General features: G+C 40.2%; 1 protein-coding gene across 1 annotated transcript in view; it reads left to right on the forward strand.

Annotated features, from left to right (window-relative positions):
- Positions 1 to 939: 939 nt before the first annotated feature.
- The window catches only part of dip2a (disco-interacting protein 2 homolog A), a 95555-nt gene continuing 76583 nt past the window's right edge, over positions 940 to 19911 (forward strand). The window contains exon 1 of the mRNA XM_063006183.1: positions 940 to 1260. Coding sequence (XP_062862253.1) covers positions 1152 to 1260 — 109 coding nt within the window. The 5' untranslated portion in view covers positions 940 to 1151. The remainder of the gene's footprint in view (positions 1261 to 19911) is intronic.

A 19911-nucleotide genomic window follows, 5' to 3' on the forward strand; every position in this document is an offset into this window, starting at 1 on the left:
TTATTTCTTGTAATGTAATTCAATCAAATGACCAAATATATTTTATTTTGTTATGCTTTTAAGAAATGATTGGGCAGTATATGTGAGACCTTTTTTTTGTGTTTTGTCAAGGTCAGAACTGAAAAACTAGCGTTTAGAGCTAATACAGTTTACTACTTAAGGTGGTATCTGAACCCAGATTTATCATATAACCTTAAAAATGCAATTAAAATATTAGTTTAGATGTTTTTCGTAGTGATCACTTTCAGCATGTTTTATGTCGATGCTCCAAAAAAGTTGGGACCATAGAAAAAAATCTAGCCTGCATTCAAGTAAAAACACTACAAAGACACAATACTTAATGATAGATAGATAGATAGATAGATAGATAGATAGATAGATAGATAGATAGATAGATAGATAGATAGATAGATAGATAGAAATATTGGTCTCCAGTAGTTTAACAAGCAAAAGAAGACAAACTAATACAAATAAAGTTAGTAAAAATAAGTTCACAAGTCTGCGAGGAGTTTAGCATGTTCTCCATGCGTTCTAAATTTCTCACATTTCTTATCTCCTAAAACATCTAACACTAGAATGCGTGATTGTGTGATGGATCTGATGGATTGGCATCCTGTCTAGGGTGTATTTCTGCTTTTGCCCGGTGTGTCCTGGGAGGCATTGCACTCACCGGGACCCTGACCAGGACAAGGCTGTTAATGGAATAATTTGTTGCACAGTCAGTATGGTTAGAAACGTGTATTGTGAAGCATCGACAGCAGGCGCTAGTACAGCAGGCAGAGTGTTAAATTGTGAATGAACACGGTGACGCGCAGTGCGCAGTGAACGCGCGTGTCGCATCGTGAGCGCGCTTGGATCGTGAGCGCGCTCGGAATCGCACTGCGCCCAGTCAGTTGCGTGCTGGCGCTGCTGCTGCACCGGCGATGGGGGTGTGCTGAGTTCAGGATTTACACCGGAATTAACCGAATGAATTAATCCCACACTGAGGACTACCTGAGACAACAACAGAAGGGATTCGAACCTGAGCTCATGCACGCGGTTCCGACCATTTCTACAGTACAATCTCTATGCAACCAATAACACCACCCAGCCTGTTCTCCATAGCGCGCTCCCAACACCTTTAACCGGCGCTGGAACCGAACCTGGCAGTCATGGCAGAGCGCAACTCTACTGGAATGATGATGATGATGATGATGGAACCGAGCCTCCCGGCCGAGGTTCGCGAGAAGCTGGCTGAGCTGGAGCTGGAGCTCTCGGAAGGTAAAGGAACATCTACATGATCTTATTTCCATTGCGTAATACTGATTGCTTTCTGCTGCGTGATGCTTTACATGATGGTCAAGGTCAGCAGTTCCTCACATCTCAGGGTTCCTCATGGGTTCCTTGCATGGTTAACGGATTAAGGTAGTGCCTTATTATACCTGCTGCAAAATCATGGAAACACATGGTTCTGCTGGATCCTGGTGGTCTGTAATATTTTGTACTGGTCAGTAATACTATATTGTTTTGGTATGGGTTGATGAGTTGAACTCACCATGAATGCTACTGGAAGTCTTTCATAACAGCTGCCATCAGATTAAGAAATTTCCTGTAAGGGATCCATCCATCCATCCATCCATCCATCCATCCATCCAGTTTTCCCAGTAGTGTCAGTGCACCCATGAATATACTGGTATGTCTTTTGATGGGTTATGGTTCCGTTTCTGCTGAAAACCATGACAGATGTTCTGCTGGTTCCTGCTATTTATTTAATGGTTGGTTATTGTCAGTGATGATATCTTTAAAATGTTGGTTGATATCATCATGCTTTGAGTGCTAATGGTGCCAATGTTCTCGAGCATAGTATTGAGCATCATGGTAAAGGTGAGAAGTTCAGCACCTTTGAGAAATGTCTACTCACCTGCTGAATAAACCATGAAAAAGCTTGAACCTTTATGGGTCCTGGTATGTTTGGGTTTGTAATGGTATTTAGTTTTTCTGTTTGGTTTAATTATCACCACGCACATGATATTATTGGTTGAACACTTTGTCAGAAGTTGTGCTGTTGCTGAGGGTTATTTTAATAGTAATCGGTTCCAGGTAGAACAATATCAACTGGAAGAACCATGTAAAAAATAACCAGGTTTATTGCATAGATCCAGATTCCATGTGGGAAAACATCTGCTTCAAGAACCCCCTAAAGATAAATGTGTTCTTTGCAGGGTTAACAGTTCTAGTTAGGTTAAACTTCCTTATTACTTATACAATATATGAATATTTGACATAGGTACCAGTTGCCATCAGGACACTAAACGTGTTCTTTAATGCTTCTGAGGGTACATTAAATACTTAACAATGTACACAGAACATTTCACGGTTCCACAAAGGACCATACTGAGGAACACTTTAGGATGGTAAGTTGAACCTTTTTTCATGTGTCAAGTGTAAAAGGCATTTCCTGTAATGCTTGGTGATTTGTGGTTGCTGGTTGGATGCTTTATTCTGAATGGTTGGTTGGTTGGGCCGTAAAACTGTTTCTGTTTTCCTGCTGGTAAAAACATTACAGAATCCTGCTGGTTTACGTCTGTAGGCTTGTAATGTTATGTTGTCTTTCCTTACGGGTTTACAACACAATGTATGGAAGCCTAATGGCTCAAAATCTGACCTGTGACTCAGTTTAAACCAGGTTTAACCATTTCTTCTTGAAGAGCAATTCTAAATTTGACTCTTTGCTTTTGTGTAGGGTTTTTTGAATGGGAAAAAGGTGCAGGTAGGGTCATTTCCTCTTGTAGAACCTTCATATGTGGGTTTGTTAACTAGAAATCAGAACATATTGTTACTGTAAAGATTTTCTGTTACCCAAAACCCTGTTGGAGTCTGACAATGGAAACCATTATAGGTTTAGATTAGTAGTTGGTGGTGTATGTATTGGTCTGTAGTGGTCAGTAATGATATGTGTTTTCCATACAAGTTTGAATCACAGTCATGATGACCTGTGATTTGTGTGTGCTGAATCATAATATTTAGTTGTCCTACACGGGTATGGTGGTCTATGATGGTTATATTGGTTTCTTGTGGTTTTAATACAACTTGTACTGGTCTTTTTCCATAGAGTTATGGCACCATGAACAAACATTTGCTGCAGGGGTTTTTCCTAGACCCCATGGTAGGGTATCATTTTATGTTAAAGAAGATCTTTTCCCTTAAAAGAGCCCAATTTTGTTGTTGAATTGTGATTTGTGGTTCTTGTATGGAGGAAGAGATGGAAAACTTTTATACAGTTTGTTCTCAGGTTTGAAATGCTTGCAGTTTGCATTGTTCAGTGTGGGTGTCGTTTTTGTTCTGGTCCTCTATGTACTCTAAAAGCCCAGCGAGATCTTGAGGTCAGATTAGACACATGCAGGTAGGATATCTGATTAAGGATACACTGAAAATGCTTACAGAAAACAGTGCAGGATGCCGACTGCTGTTTCTCCACCTCTCATTTTATTTTTTTTCTTCAAGAATAAGTTTACTTAGTGTTTAGGTGGCACAATGTTCTCGGGTTCAAAGCTCAGCTGCACTATTGACTGGGCAACTGGGCAAGGCGTCTAACAGACGTAATTGGCTGTGCCTGAGGGAGGGATGTGTATGGTGTTTTTCATTGCTGATACAAATGCCGCCTTTATTGGTCTGGTTAAGGCATTTGCACAAGCAGCTGCTTCTTATCACCTTTCCACACGGAACCTTATCATGTATGGAGAGCCACACTAAGCTCCATGTGGTCACCTTCCTCCCCACTTGCACAGATGCCAGGATCAGTCCCGCAGATCACATATAGCTTCTGCAGCATGAAGGGCCCAGTCTGACCTTCCCTCCCTCAAACACGGCCATTGGCATTTGTGTGGGTGTCTGGTTGATGGCTTCGCTGGGATTCGAACTCTGCAGCGCTGTGTTAGTGCATTGGGCCGCTGCGGCACCAGTATTGTTGTGTTAGTATGGGTGGAAACAGTATTTACTATGTTACAATGTTTATTACAATGCTATTTTTTAAATCTGCACGACCTGTCACCTGCTAATTTTGTCTTTATTTTGGAGACTTTTACAATGGCCTTTTCTCTCATAGAGATGAGATCTAACCTAAAATTCAAACCTAAGACCTTTAAGAACCCATCCTTAGGTGAGGCAAGTTTCTAAAACTGGACCAGGATCCATACTTGAGATGATGTTCTGAAAAATTGACCTAGACTCAAACTAAGTGAGGTTTCTAAAAATAGACCTAGACTCAAACTTAGATGAGATTCTGAAAGATGGACTAAAACCTGAAACCTGTGGATTTTGTTTTCTTTTCAGACTTCAAACTGCTCACCTGTCTGACTGGGACTATTATAAATATTTACTTACTAAACATGAGTGCAACATGAAAGAAGATTTCTTTGATGATAATAATGATCAAGGTCACACTGGATCTGAAGCTGGGATCACTGGGCCTACATGTCATATTTATGTCTGAAAATCTGCCACCTTTAATACAACTAACATGTTACTTTATAGTTCTGCTCTGCTTTGCTTTATCATCTTGGATTTAGTTTCTTTTTTCTATTCATCTCTGGTGGATCTGTGTAGTACTTTGCTACACCTGTATAAATTTAGGTTGCATGTAAATTGGGGTGTGCCAGATGTCAACTGTATGTAAATAAGGGGCGAGTTCACCACGCACAGCTGTAGCTGCATCATACGCATTTAAATCAGAGCTCGCTTTGACGAGGTATGACAGTTTTATGAATCCTAGGTAGAGACGTTTGTACGGCATGCTAGACACACGAATCTGAGCGTGTTTTGACACAGCTTTAAAGCATAAGAGCCATGATGTGCTATGTGGTGTTGCAGATTTCACAGGTCCATGCTGAATAACTCTGAATGTCTCACTGTGTTCCCGCTGCTGCTCCTTGCTTATGTAAATGCTCAGACTGGTACAACTGCACTCGGATTTGCATGAACGGCTAAAGCTTCAGGTGTGATTACATCTGCACTTTATCATGAAATGCTTTCTTCCTGAGCCAAGTTCAGCTCCATTTCAGGCATGTAGGGCTTTTTGTTGTTTTGGGGTGGTTTGCTGGGCGTTTGTGATTTGGTTATTTAGTAAAGTATTATGAGGGTTTGGTCTGTTTGGGGGCCTTTAGTGTTTCTTGAAGTAAGTAAGTGCTGGAAAGGATCAGTCAGGTTTTTAAATGTTTTTTTGACACTATGGGGTTAGTAAGAGGTTATTTATATATTTATATAACTTTCACTTGCAATCATCCATCTAACATGTCAAAACAGCTCTGACCCACCGAGACATGGACTCCACAAAACATCTAAGGGAGACCTGTGGTATCTGCTGCCAGGACTTTATTAGCAGGTCCTTCAACCGATGAACGCTGCAATGTGTACCATCCTACAGTGCATCCTGGTTCCATCTCGTCTGCGGATAAGCAATGCACACGTCCCCAGCCATCAACGTGATCTTGAAGAAAACGGGATTCATCGGATCAGTTGACCTTCTTCCATTGTGATGATGTCCAGTTTCAATGCCTGTCTGCCCCTTAGGTACTTTTGATGGTCAGCAGGAGTTAGCATGTGCATTTTGTCCTGCGTGTATGCAGTCCCGTACACGGAAGGGTTTAATGCACTGTATGTTATGGTACATTCCTCTCATCACCAGGATTAAAATAGTAAGTAAGTAAGTAAGTAAGTAAGTGTTTGTGGAAGTAGTTTGTGGAAGGGTGTTCACACAGTCAATGATCATTGAAACCCTAGTCAGGTTGCACAACATCCACACTGCGTTCCCTGACATGTAGCCACCAAACATGGTGTAAAACCTTCTTGGTGTATTCCAGTGTTTATGTTATTGAGCTGCTGATGCTGGACCTGTTGTTGGTGCTGTAATTCCACAGCTTGATGATGTGTGTAGGGTGTGTAACAATTTGTTTAGGTGGTTTTAAATGATGGTGTTACAGGTTTAACAGGGTTTACTACAGACAATAGCACAAATTCATTTCACTTACAAGCCTAGTTTGATGATTCATTATATAAACTGTTGACATAAGCTGTTTGCTTATTTTAACGTTGTCGTCATACCTATCGACATACTCGTTTCTTAAATCCTCACTGGATTAGGCAATAAATAAAACGGATTATCATTGGATGTCTGCTCTAGTGTCAAATGTTAAAATAATGTCTTCATTCATTTAAATATAAATGTCTTCATTTATATTGCATTCATATTTTCTTGAAAATGAGATGTCATTATTCATTGGCTATAAATATATAATAAACATATATTATAAATAATATCTAATAAATCAATTTGTTTAATGATTTTAAGAATCACATTTAGAAGTTGCATTTGTCACGAGACAGAAATGGACCAGACGCTCGCGGAATGTAGAACAAGGTGAGTTTAATATTAAAGGGCAATCCAAAAATCAGCGTCAAAAGTCAGGCAGAGTTCAAAACTGGAAGATCAACAAACAGGCAGACAAAACCAAAGAACGTAGTCAAAATGGTATATGGAAGGCAAAAAAGGTCATACACGGTAATGGCAATAATCAGCAATAAGGAACGCTCGGTGTGCAAAACTAAGTCGGCAAAACTATGCAATGAGGCAAACAAACAGGAGTGTTTAAATAAAGTTCATGGAATTACACACCGCTGAAGCGAATCAAAACTCAGGTGATGGTGAGGACCGAAAGGACCAATACGGATTGGCAGACAGTGGACATGTGACCGTCATGTGAGAGTCCGTGGGATTATGGGAAGAAGCAGGGAGAGAATTAGTACTCGTGACATCATTACAGCTGCAAGTCTTCCTGAATAGGTCTGTACAAGCTTTGCACATCTGGATTTGGGCAGTTTATCCCATTCACCATGATTCTTTCAAGCTTAGTTAGATTGGATTGGGAGAGTCTGTGTACAGATTTGTACAGATGTTCAGTGGGGTTTTTGTTTGGGTTCTGGCTAAGCCACTCCAAGACGTTTAGAGACTTTTCCCAAAGCCACTCCAGGGTTTTTTTTTCTGCCTGTATTCTTCAGTTCATTGTCATGTTGAGAGGGGAACTGTCATCCAGTCTGAGTCTGTATGTGCTCTGAGGGAGATTTCTTTTACAGATGTTCCTGTATTTGTTCTCCCTGTCTGTACCCCTGAGAAGCATCCTCATAGGGAGATATTGTCACAACAATGTTTCACAGTATCAGTGGTATTAGCCAGGTAATGAGCAGTGTCCGATTTGCCAGACATAGTGCTTGCAGTTCTGTCAGAGAGTTGAAATTCTTAGCTCATCAGGCCAGATGATTTTTTTCAGTCTTTTACATGCTGTTTATCAAACTCAGAGCGGGCTGTCATGTGCCTTTTATTTAACACTGGCTTCTGTCTTGCCACTCTGCCATAAAGCCCTAATTTAGAGAGTTCTATAGAGATGATTGTCAGTCCAACAGGTTCTTCCATCTCTGCACAGGACTTCTTTTTTTGCAGTTTTTTGTTGTTAGGTTGAGCTGGACGGTCGACTCCTGACTGTGCAAAGCTTTGCTGCAAAATGATTGATGACACTGTTATCCCGGGAACTCAAAAACTCCAATATTATTTCATATCTTTGTCCTGATCTATGGCTTGCCAACATTTGTCAATAAAGATCCACAGACAGTTTCTTGAACTTTATGATTTATGATGGTTTTTGCCCTGACAATTGTAGACCCTTACAGAGCCTGGTGTGCCTTTTAAAGCTTTGTCCAATCAATTCAGATTGCAACAAGTACGTTTGCAGTGTTTGTATATTTATTTAAATTTAGTAAATCATTGTTTATGTTCTTCTAAGCCATGGTCACACTAGGAAGTTGTGGTCACCTTATCAGTTTATGAAGCGTGAATGGTCCGGTTAAGACCGGTTAATCTTGGCACAAGTAGCAAATAAGCCATGATTTAACAACAATTATTGCCAACAAGCAGAACATGGCAGTAACGGAGATCAGTAACATGAACATAAATATCAAAACCATGATGATTTAATGATTAAATGTGATTTTAAAGTCGTCAGCTAGCAGCAGCAGTTCATCACAGCCAACAGCTTTGGAATAAACTGGAATATCAATTGAGGTTTTCCTGACCATCAGTGCCCAGCCATACAAATGCTCTTTTTACTGAACTGGCACAAATTCCCATTGACATACTTGTTATACAGTCTGAGAAGCTATTTCAGAATATTGGCTGTTATTATTGCTAAAAGATCACACAGAGGCTCTTTATTTTTAGTAACACTTGTTTTTGAAATGGGATGTCCAACAAGCTCATAGTCAGGTGTCCCAATACTTTAGGCCATATAGTGTATGCTGTGAATGTCAAATTTTCGAATCATTATTTATTATTTTATACAGTAAAATAAAATGCTTTATTTATTTTGCATTATTTAGAGGGATAGTCTTTAAAATCCTAAATCCTAGTATATCAAACAATAAGATTGATCAGTGTAGCACATTGATCAATAGAATATTTTTCTCCATATCGAGATTCTCCGTATTTCTCACATCTTTAGTGTGTTAAATCAGCTATTCTATCTGTAATGCATTAGTATGATTAATTCACTTCTGCTCTGGGATCCTGGTGGGACTTTGGGTTTGAATGTGCAGTGTGTTGAATGAGAATGACCCTCTTCCAAACTAGATCATGTCCCGGACCGGCAGGGAGGAAACGGAACACTCTAGCTGAACTAAACTAATCAACCTGTTTTATGCGCTGTACAAAAGCTTCTCAGCTCTTCAGCCATCACATCAGCAGCACAACGTCAACTGTGATGCATATTCATTCCCCAAAACACCGTCGTGATATCTGTCTGGGATATCTGGAGCAGTTTCAGGTCTGGTTCCTCAGCTCTCAGCACTGGGATGCTAATGGGCCTGAGGTGTGTTTAATGCACTAGACTGCTGGAAAAAAACTGGGATGGAAGGTTGTAAAGTCGGCTGCAGCAAACTTCTTTCCGTTAAGTAATGAAGAACAGCTGCATTCCAGAAATACCGCCGTCATGTGCCACGCTAACACAGCCGTCAGGGAGTGCCCATGAATCTTTTCAATCATCCGGTTCACTTTAAATATCCTGTAGAGTGTCAGAGAGGATAATGAACTTGTGTCTAATCCTGATCTGAGCGCTTTACTGGTTCACTGGTTCTACTGATTTGTCTTCTACATTGTAAAGGAAGTTTCTTTAACAACGTCTGTATTTCAAATTTTTCAGTATTAAAATGGGTTGCTCTCTTCAGCTATGGGGTGAGATCAGACCACAAAACACTCAGTATGGCTCAGACTTAACTTGCATTTATTAATGCAGTGACAAAATTATCAGTGTTTTCCCACTCCTGATGATGTCCATGCTGGTTTTAGTGATGGATGTAGTGTAAAAGTACACTTTTACACTAATTAACTTCAAATTTCTAAGCTTATATATTTCCTCATATGCACCTGGGGCGGCACGAAGCAAGAAGGTCCTGGGTTCGATCCCCAGGTGGGGCGGTCCGGGTCCTTTCTGTGTGGAGTTTGCATGTTCTTCCTGTGTCTGCGTGGGTTTCCTCCGGGAGCTCTGGTTTCCTCCCACAGACATGCAAGTGAGGTGAATTGGAGACACTGAATTGGCCTATAGGTGAATGGGTGTGTCTGTGTGTGTATGTGTGTCTGCCCTGCGATGGACTGGTGCCCCGTCCAGGGTGTTACTGTGTGCCTTGCGCCCATTGAAAAGCTGGGATAGGCTCCAGCACCCCTAACTGGATAAGCGGTTAAAAGAGTGAGTGAGTAAAATGGGTTGTTCTCTTCAGGTATGTGGTGAGACTCATCAACCCATCAGACCACAAAACACTCCGCATTGCTCAGACTTAACTTTTCCCACTTGTGATGATGTCCATGCTAACTTCTAATTTCTAAGCTAATCCTCATATGTACCTGAATCCCAAATGCCAGACATTTCAGCAGTTCTTGCTGTGAGTTAGACAGGATTGTGGGAATTGGGTTGATATTTTGGTGCCAAGTCAATCATTTTTACATATCTTCTCCACACCCCAATAATAATGGCTGTGCTGAGTGCAAATTCTCCTGCTGTGACCCATATTGCATCTGAATAGCTGTGGGATTCCAGCAGCAGCTCATTTCGGCCAGTTTTAGCATGGCATACTGTAACTATTCCGGTAAATGTGTGTGAGGCAGGAATAGCAGCAGAATATATTATCCAGTACTGACATTTGTAGCGGTGCTGTTTTACCCTACATATGACTGAAATGTTATTTTTGCAAGACATTTACCCCACTAGTATAATACTGTGGGACAAGTGTTGGGTTTACTGCACCATTGGTCTAAAGCCAAAGTACTATTTGGGTGGATGCTGTCAGAGAAGCTTTGGGTATTTTACCCAGTTAGTGTGATGCTGTAGGACATCAAAGGATAGTTTTTGGTTTATTACTTCTTCACTTTGGTGCTGTATAAAAAGCTTTTGGTCTATTACCCAGCTAATGGAATGCCAAAATATAATTTGGGTGTTTCACCCCTTACTGCATGGTGCATAATCATTTGTGATTGTTGTTCTGAATATTTTAAGGTACCAAAACACAGCCGTATGACAGAGATAAGGACTCGAGTCTGCACACACAGCGACTTCAGACTCGACTCAGACTCGTTTCAAATGACTCGGACTCAAAAAATGACTTGTGGACAACAAAAGTCAGCAACAATAGTTACGTGTGACAATGATATATATACAGGTCCTTCTCAAAAAATTAGCATATTGTGATAAAGTTCATTATTTTCCATAATGTAATGATAAAAATTAAACTTTCATATATTTTAGATTCATTGCACACCAACTGAAATATTTCAGGTCTTTTATTGTTTTAATACTGATGATTTTGGCATACAGCTCATGAAAACCCAAAATTCCTATCTCAAAAAATTAGCATATTTCATCCGACCAATAAAAGAAAAGTGTTTTTAATACAAAAAAAGTCAACCTTCAAATAATTATGTTCAGTTATGCACTCAATACTTGGTCGGGAATCCTTTTGCAGAAATGACTGCTTCAATGCGGCGTGGCATGGAGGCAATCAGCCTGTGGCACTGCTGAGGTGTTATGGAGGCCCAGGATGCTTCGATAGCGGCCTTAAGCTCATCCAGAGTGTTGGGTCTTGTGTCTCTCAACTTTCTCTTCACAATATCCCACAGATTCTCTATGGGGTTCAGGTCAGGAGAGTTGGCAGGCCAATTGAGCACAGTAATACCATGGTCAGTAAACCATTCACCAGTGGTTTTGGCACTGTGAGCAGGTGCCAGGTCGTGCTGAAAAATGAAATCTTCATCTCCATAAAGCTTTTCAGCAGATGGAAGCATGAAGTGCTCCAAAATCTCCTGATAGCTAGCTGCATTGACCCTGCCCTTGATAAAACACAGTGGACCAACACCAGCAGCTGACATGGCACCCCAGACCATCACTGACTGTGGGTACTTGACACTGGACTTCAGGCATTTTGGCATTTCCTTCTCCCCAGTCTTCCTCCAGACTCTGGCACCTTGATTTCCGAAAACAGTACTTTGGACCACTGAGCAACAGTCCAGTGCTGCTTCTCTGTAGCCCAGGTCAGGCGCTTCTGCCGCTGTTTCTGGTTCAAAAGTGGCTTGACCTGGGGAATGCGGCACCTGTAGCCCATTTCCTGCACACACCTGTGCACGGTGGCTCTGGATGTTTCTACTCCAGACTCAGTCCACTGCTTCCGCAGGTCCCCCAAGGTCTGGAATCGGCCCTTCTCCACAATCTTCCTCAGGGTCCGGTCACCTCTTCTCGTTGTGCAGCGTTTTCTGCCACACTTTTTCCTTCCCACAGACTTCCCACTGAGGTGCCTTGATACAGCACTCTGGGAACAGCCTATTCGTTCAGAAATTTATTTCTGTGTCTTACCCTCTTGCTTGAGGGTGTCAATGATGGCCTTCTGGACAGCAGTCAGGTCGGCAGTCTTACCCATGATTGCAGTTTTGAGTAATGAACCAGGCTGGGAGTTTTTAAAAGCCTCAGGAATCTTTTGCAGGTGTTTAGAGTTAATTCGTTGATTCAGATGATTAGGTTAATAGCTCGTTTAGAGAACCTTTTCATGATATGCTAATTTTTTGAGATAGGAATTTTGGGTTTTCATGAGCTGTATGCCAAAATCATCAGTATTAAAACAATAAAAGACCTGAAATATTTCAGTTGGTGTGCAATGAATCTAAAATATATGAAAGTTTAATTTTTATCATTACATTATGGAAAATAATGAACTTTATCACAATATGCTAATTTTTTGAGAAGGACCTGTATATGTATATAGATCCGACATCATTCTGATCATGTCATTTTCTGCTCTCTAATAACGCTCCGGCCGTCTTAACCCGCAACGCACGCAATGGGTAAATGTTCCAGCCAGCTTCCGGTGTAGTGATGAAGCGTCACTCCATACTTCAAATGGTGGAATACCCTACATAGTGCACTTCCCAGTGACATAAGATGACATAAGATGTGAATTGTTATTAGCATTTATTCAGTTTGCAGCGTCACACAGATGATGTGTCAATGAAACGCTTGATTGGCTTTCTAACGAGTTCGTGTTTTACTTCACAACCAGGAAAAGTTTGGAGGTTTTTAATTATAAGCACATTTACAAAATAACGGATTCTATTCCTAATGGGACACACGCTTATAAATTTAATAGCGTCTGGAGAAACATAAGCTAAGGTAAGCAGTGGTTATGGATTTTTTGCTGTGTTTGGGATTTTGGCCGTTGTGCCGTAATTTGCAATGAAAACAAAACGTCAGTTTAAGCTTTTAACTGGTACCTAGGAAAGGCACGAAGTAAAATGGCTAAATACACTCGCTAATCTGTTGTTGTTTTTTATTTGAACTTACAGATTATTTGTTTATTTCTACGCTACATTTCCAATATATGTTTTGTGTATAATATATTGACTCGTGACTCGGACTCGTATTTTGTGACTTGTGAACATCTCTGCCGTATGATCTCATTTTTTCTATATATCTTGTTTGTATATGTAATAACATCCCACACGTGAACCTCTCCCGTCTCTGTTGTGCAGTCTTACATAGTAAACATAAATAGAATCAATAGTGAACGTGTCAGCCCGGTTGAACCCTGACGCAGGGGTGTTCATTAGCATCCCGCGGTGGTATTTCCCACTTCCTGCTGTACTGAATGTTTTCTCTCACCCCAAGTACAAAATAATCTGCACATCCACCACATATTAGCTTCTGCACTGGCATGCTAAAACCCTGGAGCGTTATTATGGGATGTCTGTGTGCACATGTTTAATTGAGGTATTGCCTTTTCTCTGTTACGCTGCTGTTGTTTAAAGTGAAGAAAAGCAAAAGCACTGCAGAATTCTAATAAAGAGAACTCTCACAGTTCTCTTTATAATCTTCTCTAGTTTTTTAATCCTTTGTCAGGTTGTCATAAAGCTTGCAGTTAAATAAAAATCAGGTAATTATACATTTTATCTCCGGTGGCAGAACACCCACAATAATGGTAATAGTGCTAATAACTTTTTGTGCTGTGCTAGCTGCATCAAACTGCACTTCAGTGCCACTGAGCCATGCACAATTAAGATGAATAATTAAGATGAGAGTTGGAACTTGGTAAACGGACAGAACGACCTGTTCAGATCACTGATGCGCTGCAGTAATAAACCTGCAGGTGTAATGTGCAGCCAAATTTATGGGCAGTGGTGGCTCGAGGTGGAGGATTTAAGCTGGCACTGTTGGGCTTTTAAGAAAGGTCCTTTACCCCTGAAATTGCTGAAATTGTATCCTGTCGTGGTTTTAGGTTGCATTGCTTAAAAGTGCCTACCTGGGGTATTAGTTTGGTACCTCAAATTAATTTAAGCTTTTAAAGGTATAGGGCTAGTAATCTAAACGTTTCTGGTCCAAATTCGTCTGTGCAGAATTCATCGGTGAAAAAGGGGTCCGCAAAGGGCTGTGTGCGGGTCGGAGGAGGCTGAGCAGCAATATACCCGCCTCGACTACAATCAAGGCTCCTACAGCAGCGGAAGACAAATTGACTACACTAAATTGGGAGAAAATGGGACAAAATGCATAAATAAAATAGAAAAAGAGAAATGAATATAAATCAAATAATTGTCAAGTAAAATTTTATAAACTCTTTCATAAAACCCTTATACTGGGGTTCCCTCTGTAAATCTCATTCAAAGATTTGTGTCTCTTATTTATTAACATTATAAAACCATTCCAAAGTGTCGAGTTCAGTGAGAGGACTTTCTGAATGAGAAACACGTTCAGCTGATAATCAGTATGTCAGTCAAACTTCTACACTGATGCTGATGTAGAGAAAATCAATATTCAAAAGGGGTTTATTGATGTAAACAAACAAGCTGTTCCGGAGTCCTTGAGGGGATGTGTCCTTTGAGACGCATTTAGCCAGCCAACCACATCCTTACGAGATGACCATGATTGGCTAATTTCATTGGCAGGGAGATAAGAAGGCTGTTCCTCCCATCTATTAATTACGGCCAGTCAGTCAGCTTCCAGCTAAGAACAGCTGTAGCACAGTCACAAGGCGATAGACTGTTGGGTGAAGTCTAAACTCAAACACCACTTTTCCACAAGATCTTAATACTGTTATTTGCCTTCAGCCTTGTTCAAATATTTGTGTTTCTTCAATGAATATTAATGAATCAGTCTCACGTTTCATGGCTGTTTGAAGAACGTCCTGAAACAGAAACAGCTTGTTCAAAGCATAATGATTTTATAATTAAACCAGAAAAATTAAGTTCTGAGCTGTTCAGCAATATGACAGTTAAACATGCACACTATTAATATGCAAAGAAGCTTGTTATTCAGGGCTAAAGGATGTAAAGAAACGAACTGCTCCTGCATTTCTAAACACAGAGTTAAAATGACAAGCACACAGTGAAGCTTTCAGAAAAAGGGGGAAGAAACCATAAGAAAGCTTTTGAAAGTTTTTTGTTTACCGTCGTTCCAACTTGGTACAGATTGTTTTTTTTGGATTGTGGTTTTATCAATCATGAATGTTGATGAGAATTTCTGCTCTAATATTTATAATTATCAATCAATCTGAGAATGATTTACATTCCCAAGGAACCTGGAATATTTTGTAATATAATTAATAGTTTAAAACATGCTCATCTAATTGTAGGAGCAAAAATCACTCAGGATGTGTTCTTGGCAAAGTTCCTTCATCCCTGTTGTCCTGTTTGTTTTTCTCTCAGGATGGTTATTTATTCATGTGTACGATGGTTTGAAAGCGGCACAGTTCATTAAGTACCATCTCTCAGCTTTATTGTTATTGATGCACTGTTGCTAGCACAACATATGAGCTACTAACACTTTACTGTACACACATTAATCACATTTACTGTTTAAATAAGAACAGAACAAAAACTCTTCGAAAGAATGTCTCTAAAAATAAAGCACATTCGGTATGATGCATCTATGTCAAATGCAATTTCTCCAACAAGCCTCCATAATTCTTCACTAATCAGTAAATAATTTTATGGAGTAATGCCAACGTATTAAGCTTCTGGCTGCCTAAATTTTCTTTGGGATCAATAAAGCATCAAACCATTCATCCATCCGTCCGTCCATCCATCCATCCATCCATCCATGATGGATGGGCATGGTAAAAGGTTGATTTTGATCACTGACTCTCCACCATACTTCACAGTGTGCATCAGGTTCTTTTTAGTTTATTCATCCTTCTTTTTAAACCAAAAACACCTTGAGTGTTTGTTGCTAAGAAGTTAAATTTTCGTTCATCTGACTGTAGAATGTGGTTTCAGTCTATTGCTTAGCAAGCCTTCCAAATAATCTGTTGGCATGGAGGTGGCGGCTGATATAGTTTTGGACACTTGACCCCAATATGCTAATCTCTGGGAAGAATACATGAATAAGAAGAAAACCAGATCCAGGACTTCAGAAGTGGCTTCATTTGTCTAGATGTTTCATGTCTGGATTTGAAATGTTTACACATGTTAAAAAACATTGGCTTTATATTTATGGTTCTGATGTGCTTGATAATGTCATAAAACATTTGTGAATTTTAATGGCGTGCAGCTTTATGACTGTTTAATCATGTTAGATTATTCATAGCAAAGTAAAACTGCACAAAACATATCGCATATAGGCTCCATGCAACCATGTAACCCCCTGCCCACCCCCCCAAACCTGTGCAGGCACCCGGACCAGTCCTGCAGCAGTGGGAAGAGACCCCATTTTGGAAAAACACAGATGAAATGTGGCTATGTTTATATGTTTGATTCTTATTAGAAAGTTATAAAAGTTTAGTTATTTATGATTTTTTTTATTGTTTTATAGGTCTAGTTTTCATTATAATCACTCTTCTTGGTGGTGAACACTTCCTTCCCTTCCTCTGTGTGTGTGTGTGTGTGTGTGTGTGTGTGTGTGTGTGTGTGTTTGTATGTAATGGTATTTCCATATGTTTGTTTGGTCTCTTTCATCTTTTCTCCAGAGTCTCATTTCTAAGACGCTACCATCAGCAGCTCTCTGTAAACGTTAACCTGCACTCTCGGACTGAAGACGAGTTTTCCATGATCTTGTACTACACACTGCAGGATCTAACCTGGAAAATGTGGTTCTAATTCTAGACAATGAAAGTGATCTTTAGATTTATATTTCAGGTTTATGCAAAAGTTTGGGAAACCCTGGACCACCCCTGTTGCATCTTTATATATACGTGTATAAATGCATGTGGAATTCAAGCAGGGCGTCCAGACTTTTGCATTTTATTGTATTAAAGTGGTTTCTGTGTTTGTATAAGTACAGGAATGTGTGTATGTATGTGTGTGTGTGTGTGTGTGTGTGTGTGTGTGAGAGAGAGAGGAAGATCTCTGTGTTTTTATCTTTTCACCATAGTTCCTGAAGTTGTACAGACTTGTTAAAGACACACACACACACACACACACACACACACACACACACACACAAACACACACACAGGTATTATGTGTGAAAATCCCAAAACCTGATTCATGAAGCACCAACATTCTCCACCTGACAATAATCTCAAATAAAACTCAAAGATTCTCCATTAAACACCGATAAACATCAACATACTCCAAAATGTCAAAAGTCAGTAGTCAATAAAACATGATTAGATTGAGTATTCATCTGCAGCTCCTCAAATAAATAACTATCCTGTGCTTACAAATGTTGTAGATCTTGTTTTAGGCTACACAGTACCCCTTAACATTTACTAGTCCTCTGTTGGTAGAATACATTTAAATATTTTTTTGGTGTTTATTTATACAGATTTAATAAAAGGTGCTTAAACCGGTACCTGGAATTATCAAATTTCATGCATTTGGTATTGTGAAAGTTCTGTTAGCAGTTAGCTTTAGTTAAACACTGGTGTGGTTTACACTGGTGTTTAGATGGAAAGCTGAACATGACCGACACTAACTGCTTGTGACAGATTCCTTTTTAATGGGATTGTTATAAAACCTGATAACTGTGGACTGGAAATGGGAAGAACATTGTGTTTGTGGGTGTGGGTGCTGGTGCCAGTGCTGGTGGCGGTGGGGGTGTGATTGTAGCTCGACTCTGGAATGTGCCCTTACCAGAAAGTGCCACATGTTAACCATTGTGTGTGTGTGTGTGTGTGTGTGTGTGTGTGTGTGTGTGTGTATGATATCAGGTGGATAATATTTCACTCTTAAGGTACAATGAGGTCATGATCATTTTGTGAATGCATCTTTATACTTTTCAACCTTGCCAGTAGGGCCATAACAACACCCGGAGTTTATGGTTTGAAACGCTTAATCATATCTAAAATACACACACACACACACACACACACACACACACACGCACACACACACACACACACACAGCTACAGTTTAAGCAAACGATCCACACATTATGGATTTTAGCATTGTCCTTATGGTTATCAACTAAAAAATATATACACTATTCATTGGTGTGAACAAAAACTCCATATAGCCAAAAGTAAATGGACACCCCTCCTAATAACTGAACTTAGGTAAGTATGCTAATGATTATGACCCTAGGCACAAAGACATGGTCTACACAGACCCCTGGTCTCAACCTAACTCAACACTTTCGGGATGAATTAAACTTGTACTGTGAGCCAGGTGTTCTCTTCCAACATCAGTGCCTAACCTCAATGACTGTATTGACTTAACTGGCACAAATTGCCACAGACACACTCCAATGTCTTGTACAAAGGCTTCCCAGATGAGTGGATGATCATAAAGCTACAAATAAGAGCGAGAGAGAGCAACATAATGTAAATGCCTATGCTTTTGGAATGGGATGTCCTACAAATTTATGGTCAGGTGTCCCAACACTTGGCAAACAGTACATCACATTGTTATTCTACATCTTTGAAAAGTCTACAGCAAGAAATAATGGCATTTTTGCAGCATTGTGGTTCAGATGCTGGTGTTTTTTTAAGTCTGAGCACAGAAACTTGGCCTTAAAAGAATGATGTGGTCAGAAATACTGTAGTGTTTAGTGTAAACCAAGAAGAATGTGGTACAGTTTCCTTTACAGTTTCCAGTAACATTACTGTAATGTCAAAATGTCAAAATATGTTCTTCATTCTGATCAAAATCACAGTGGCTTCACAACTTATCCTGGGAACACTGGGCGCCAGTTGGAGATAAACCATGAACAGGCTCAACAGTCCATCTCATACCCAGTCGTTTACATTGAGGGGCAAATTACAGTCACCAGTGTACTGACTAGCATATCTTCACTTTTATTCTGTTATAAAAATATGATAATTTACTTGTGCAGTATACATGGATGTATTCCAAAACAACTCGCCGTTCTTCATCAAACACCTCCATACTTTGAAGCTCTTGATTAAAAATAAACCAGCATCATCATGCTTAATCAGAAACCGACAAATACCATCAAACATGAACAATCAACAGAAAAAAAATCCCCATTCTTGCCTACAGACTTAACAAGCTCTATTTAATACCACCATGCTCAACCAAACACCAACTCTTCAATCAGACACCAGCGCTCGCAGACATGGAAATACATAATCAAACACCAGCAGTTTTAATAATTTGAGATTTCCCAGCAAACATTAAGATTCTCCACTAAGATTTTCCTCCCTCAGGTCAGCTAGTGGAACCCAGAGTCCAAACTAAACATGGTGAAGCAGCATTTAGCTGTTACGCTGCATATAACTGGAACAGACTGCCAGGAGATATTAGATGTGCCTCAAATGTAGAAAAGTTTAAATCCAGGTTAAAAACTTTCTTGTGCCTTTCTTGTGCCTATGATTGAGCTCTAAATTTTCACTCTGTTATTACTGCCTCAATAAGGTTTTTTTAATGCATTTTCTCCCCATTTTCCTCCCAATTTAGCACACTCAATTTTCGTCTTCCGCTGCTGAGAGATACCAGATTGCATCTGAGGAGAGCACGTCGCTGTACACACCTCTTCCGACACGTGAACAGCCCTCCTCTTCTTGCCCCTGCATTCTGCACAGGCGTCTCTTCCGCCAATCAGGGTCCTTACTTAGCGTATGAAGACCCACCCACCCACACATAGTCCGGCCCCCACCCTGCAGATACGGTGGCCAATTAGTATCTGATGCAGGCACTGCCAATTATGCCCGCCAGATGGCGCTCGGTTGACCGGTGGCAACACCGAGTTTCGAACCGAGGAGTTCAGAAACTCGGTGCTGGTTTGCTAGTGGAATATCCCGCTGCACCACCGGGGTGCCAATTTCAAGTTCTTTTAATTGTAACTTTATTTGCAAAAGCCTAGATCTCAGAAGGTTTTAGATCTCAGAAGGTTCTAGATCTCAGAATGTTCTAGATCTCAGGAATGTTTTAATGCTTTTAATTTTTCCTCGTGTAAAGTACT

Source organism: Trichomycterus rosablanca, chromosome 12 (genome assembly GCF_030014385.1).
Source record: "Trichomycterus rosablanca isolate fTriRos1 chromosome 12, fTriRos1.hap1, whole genome shotgun sequence".
NCBI lineage: Eukaryota > Metazoa > Chordata > Actinopteri > Siluriformes > Trichomycteridae > Trichomycterus > Trichomycterus rosablanca.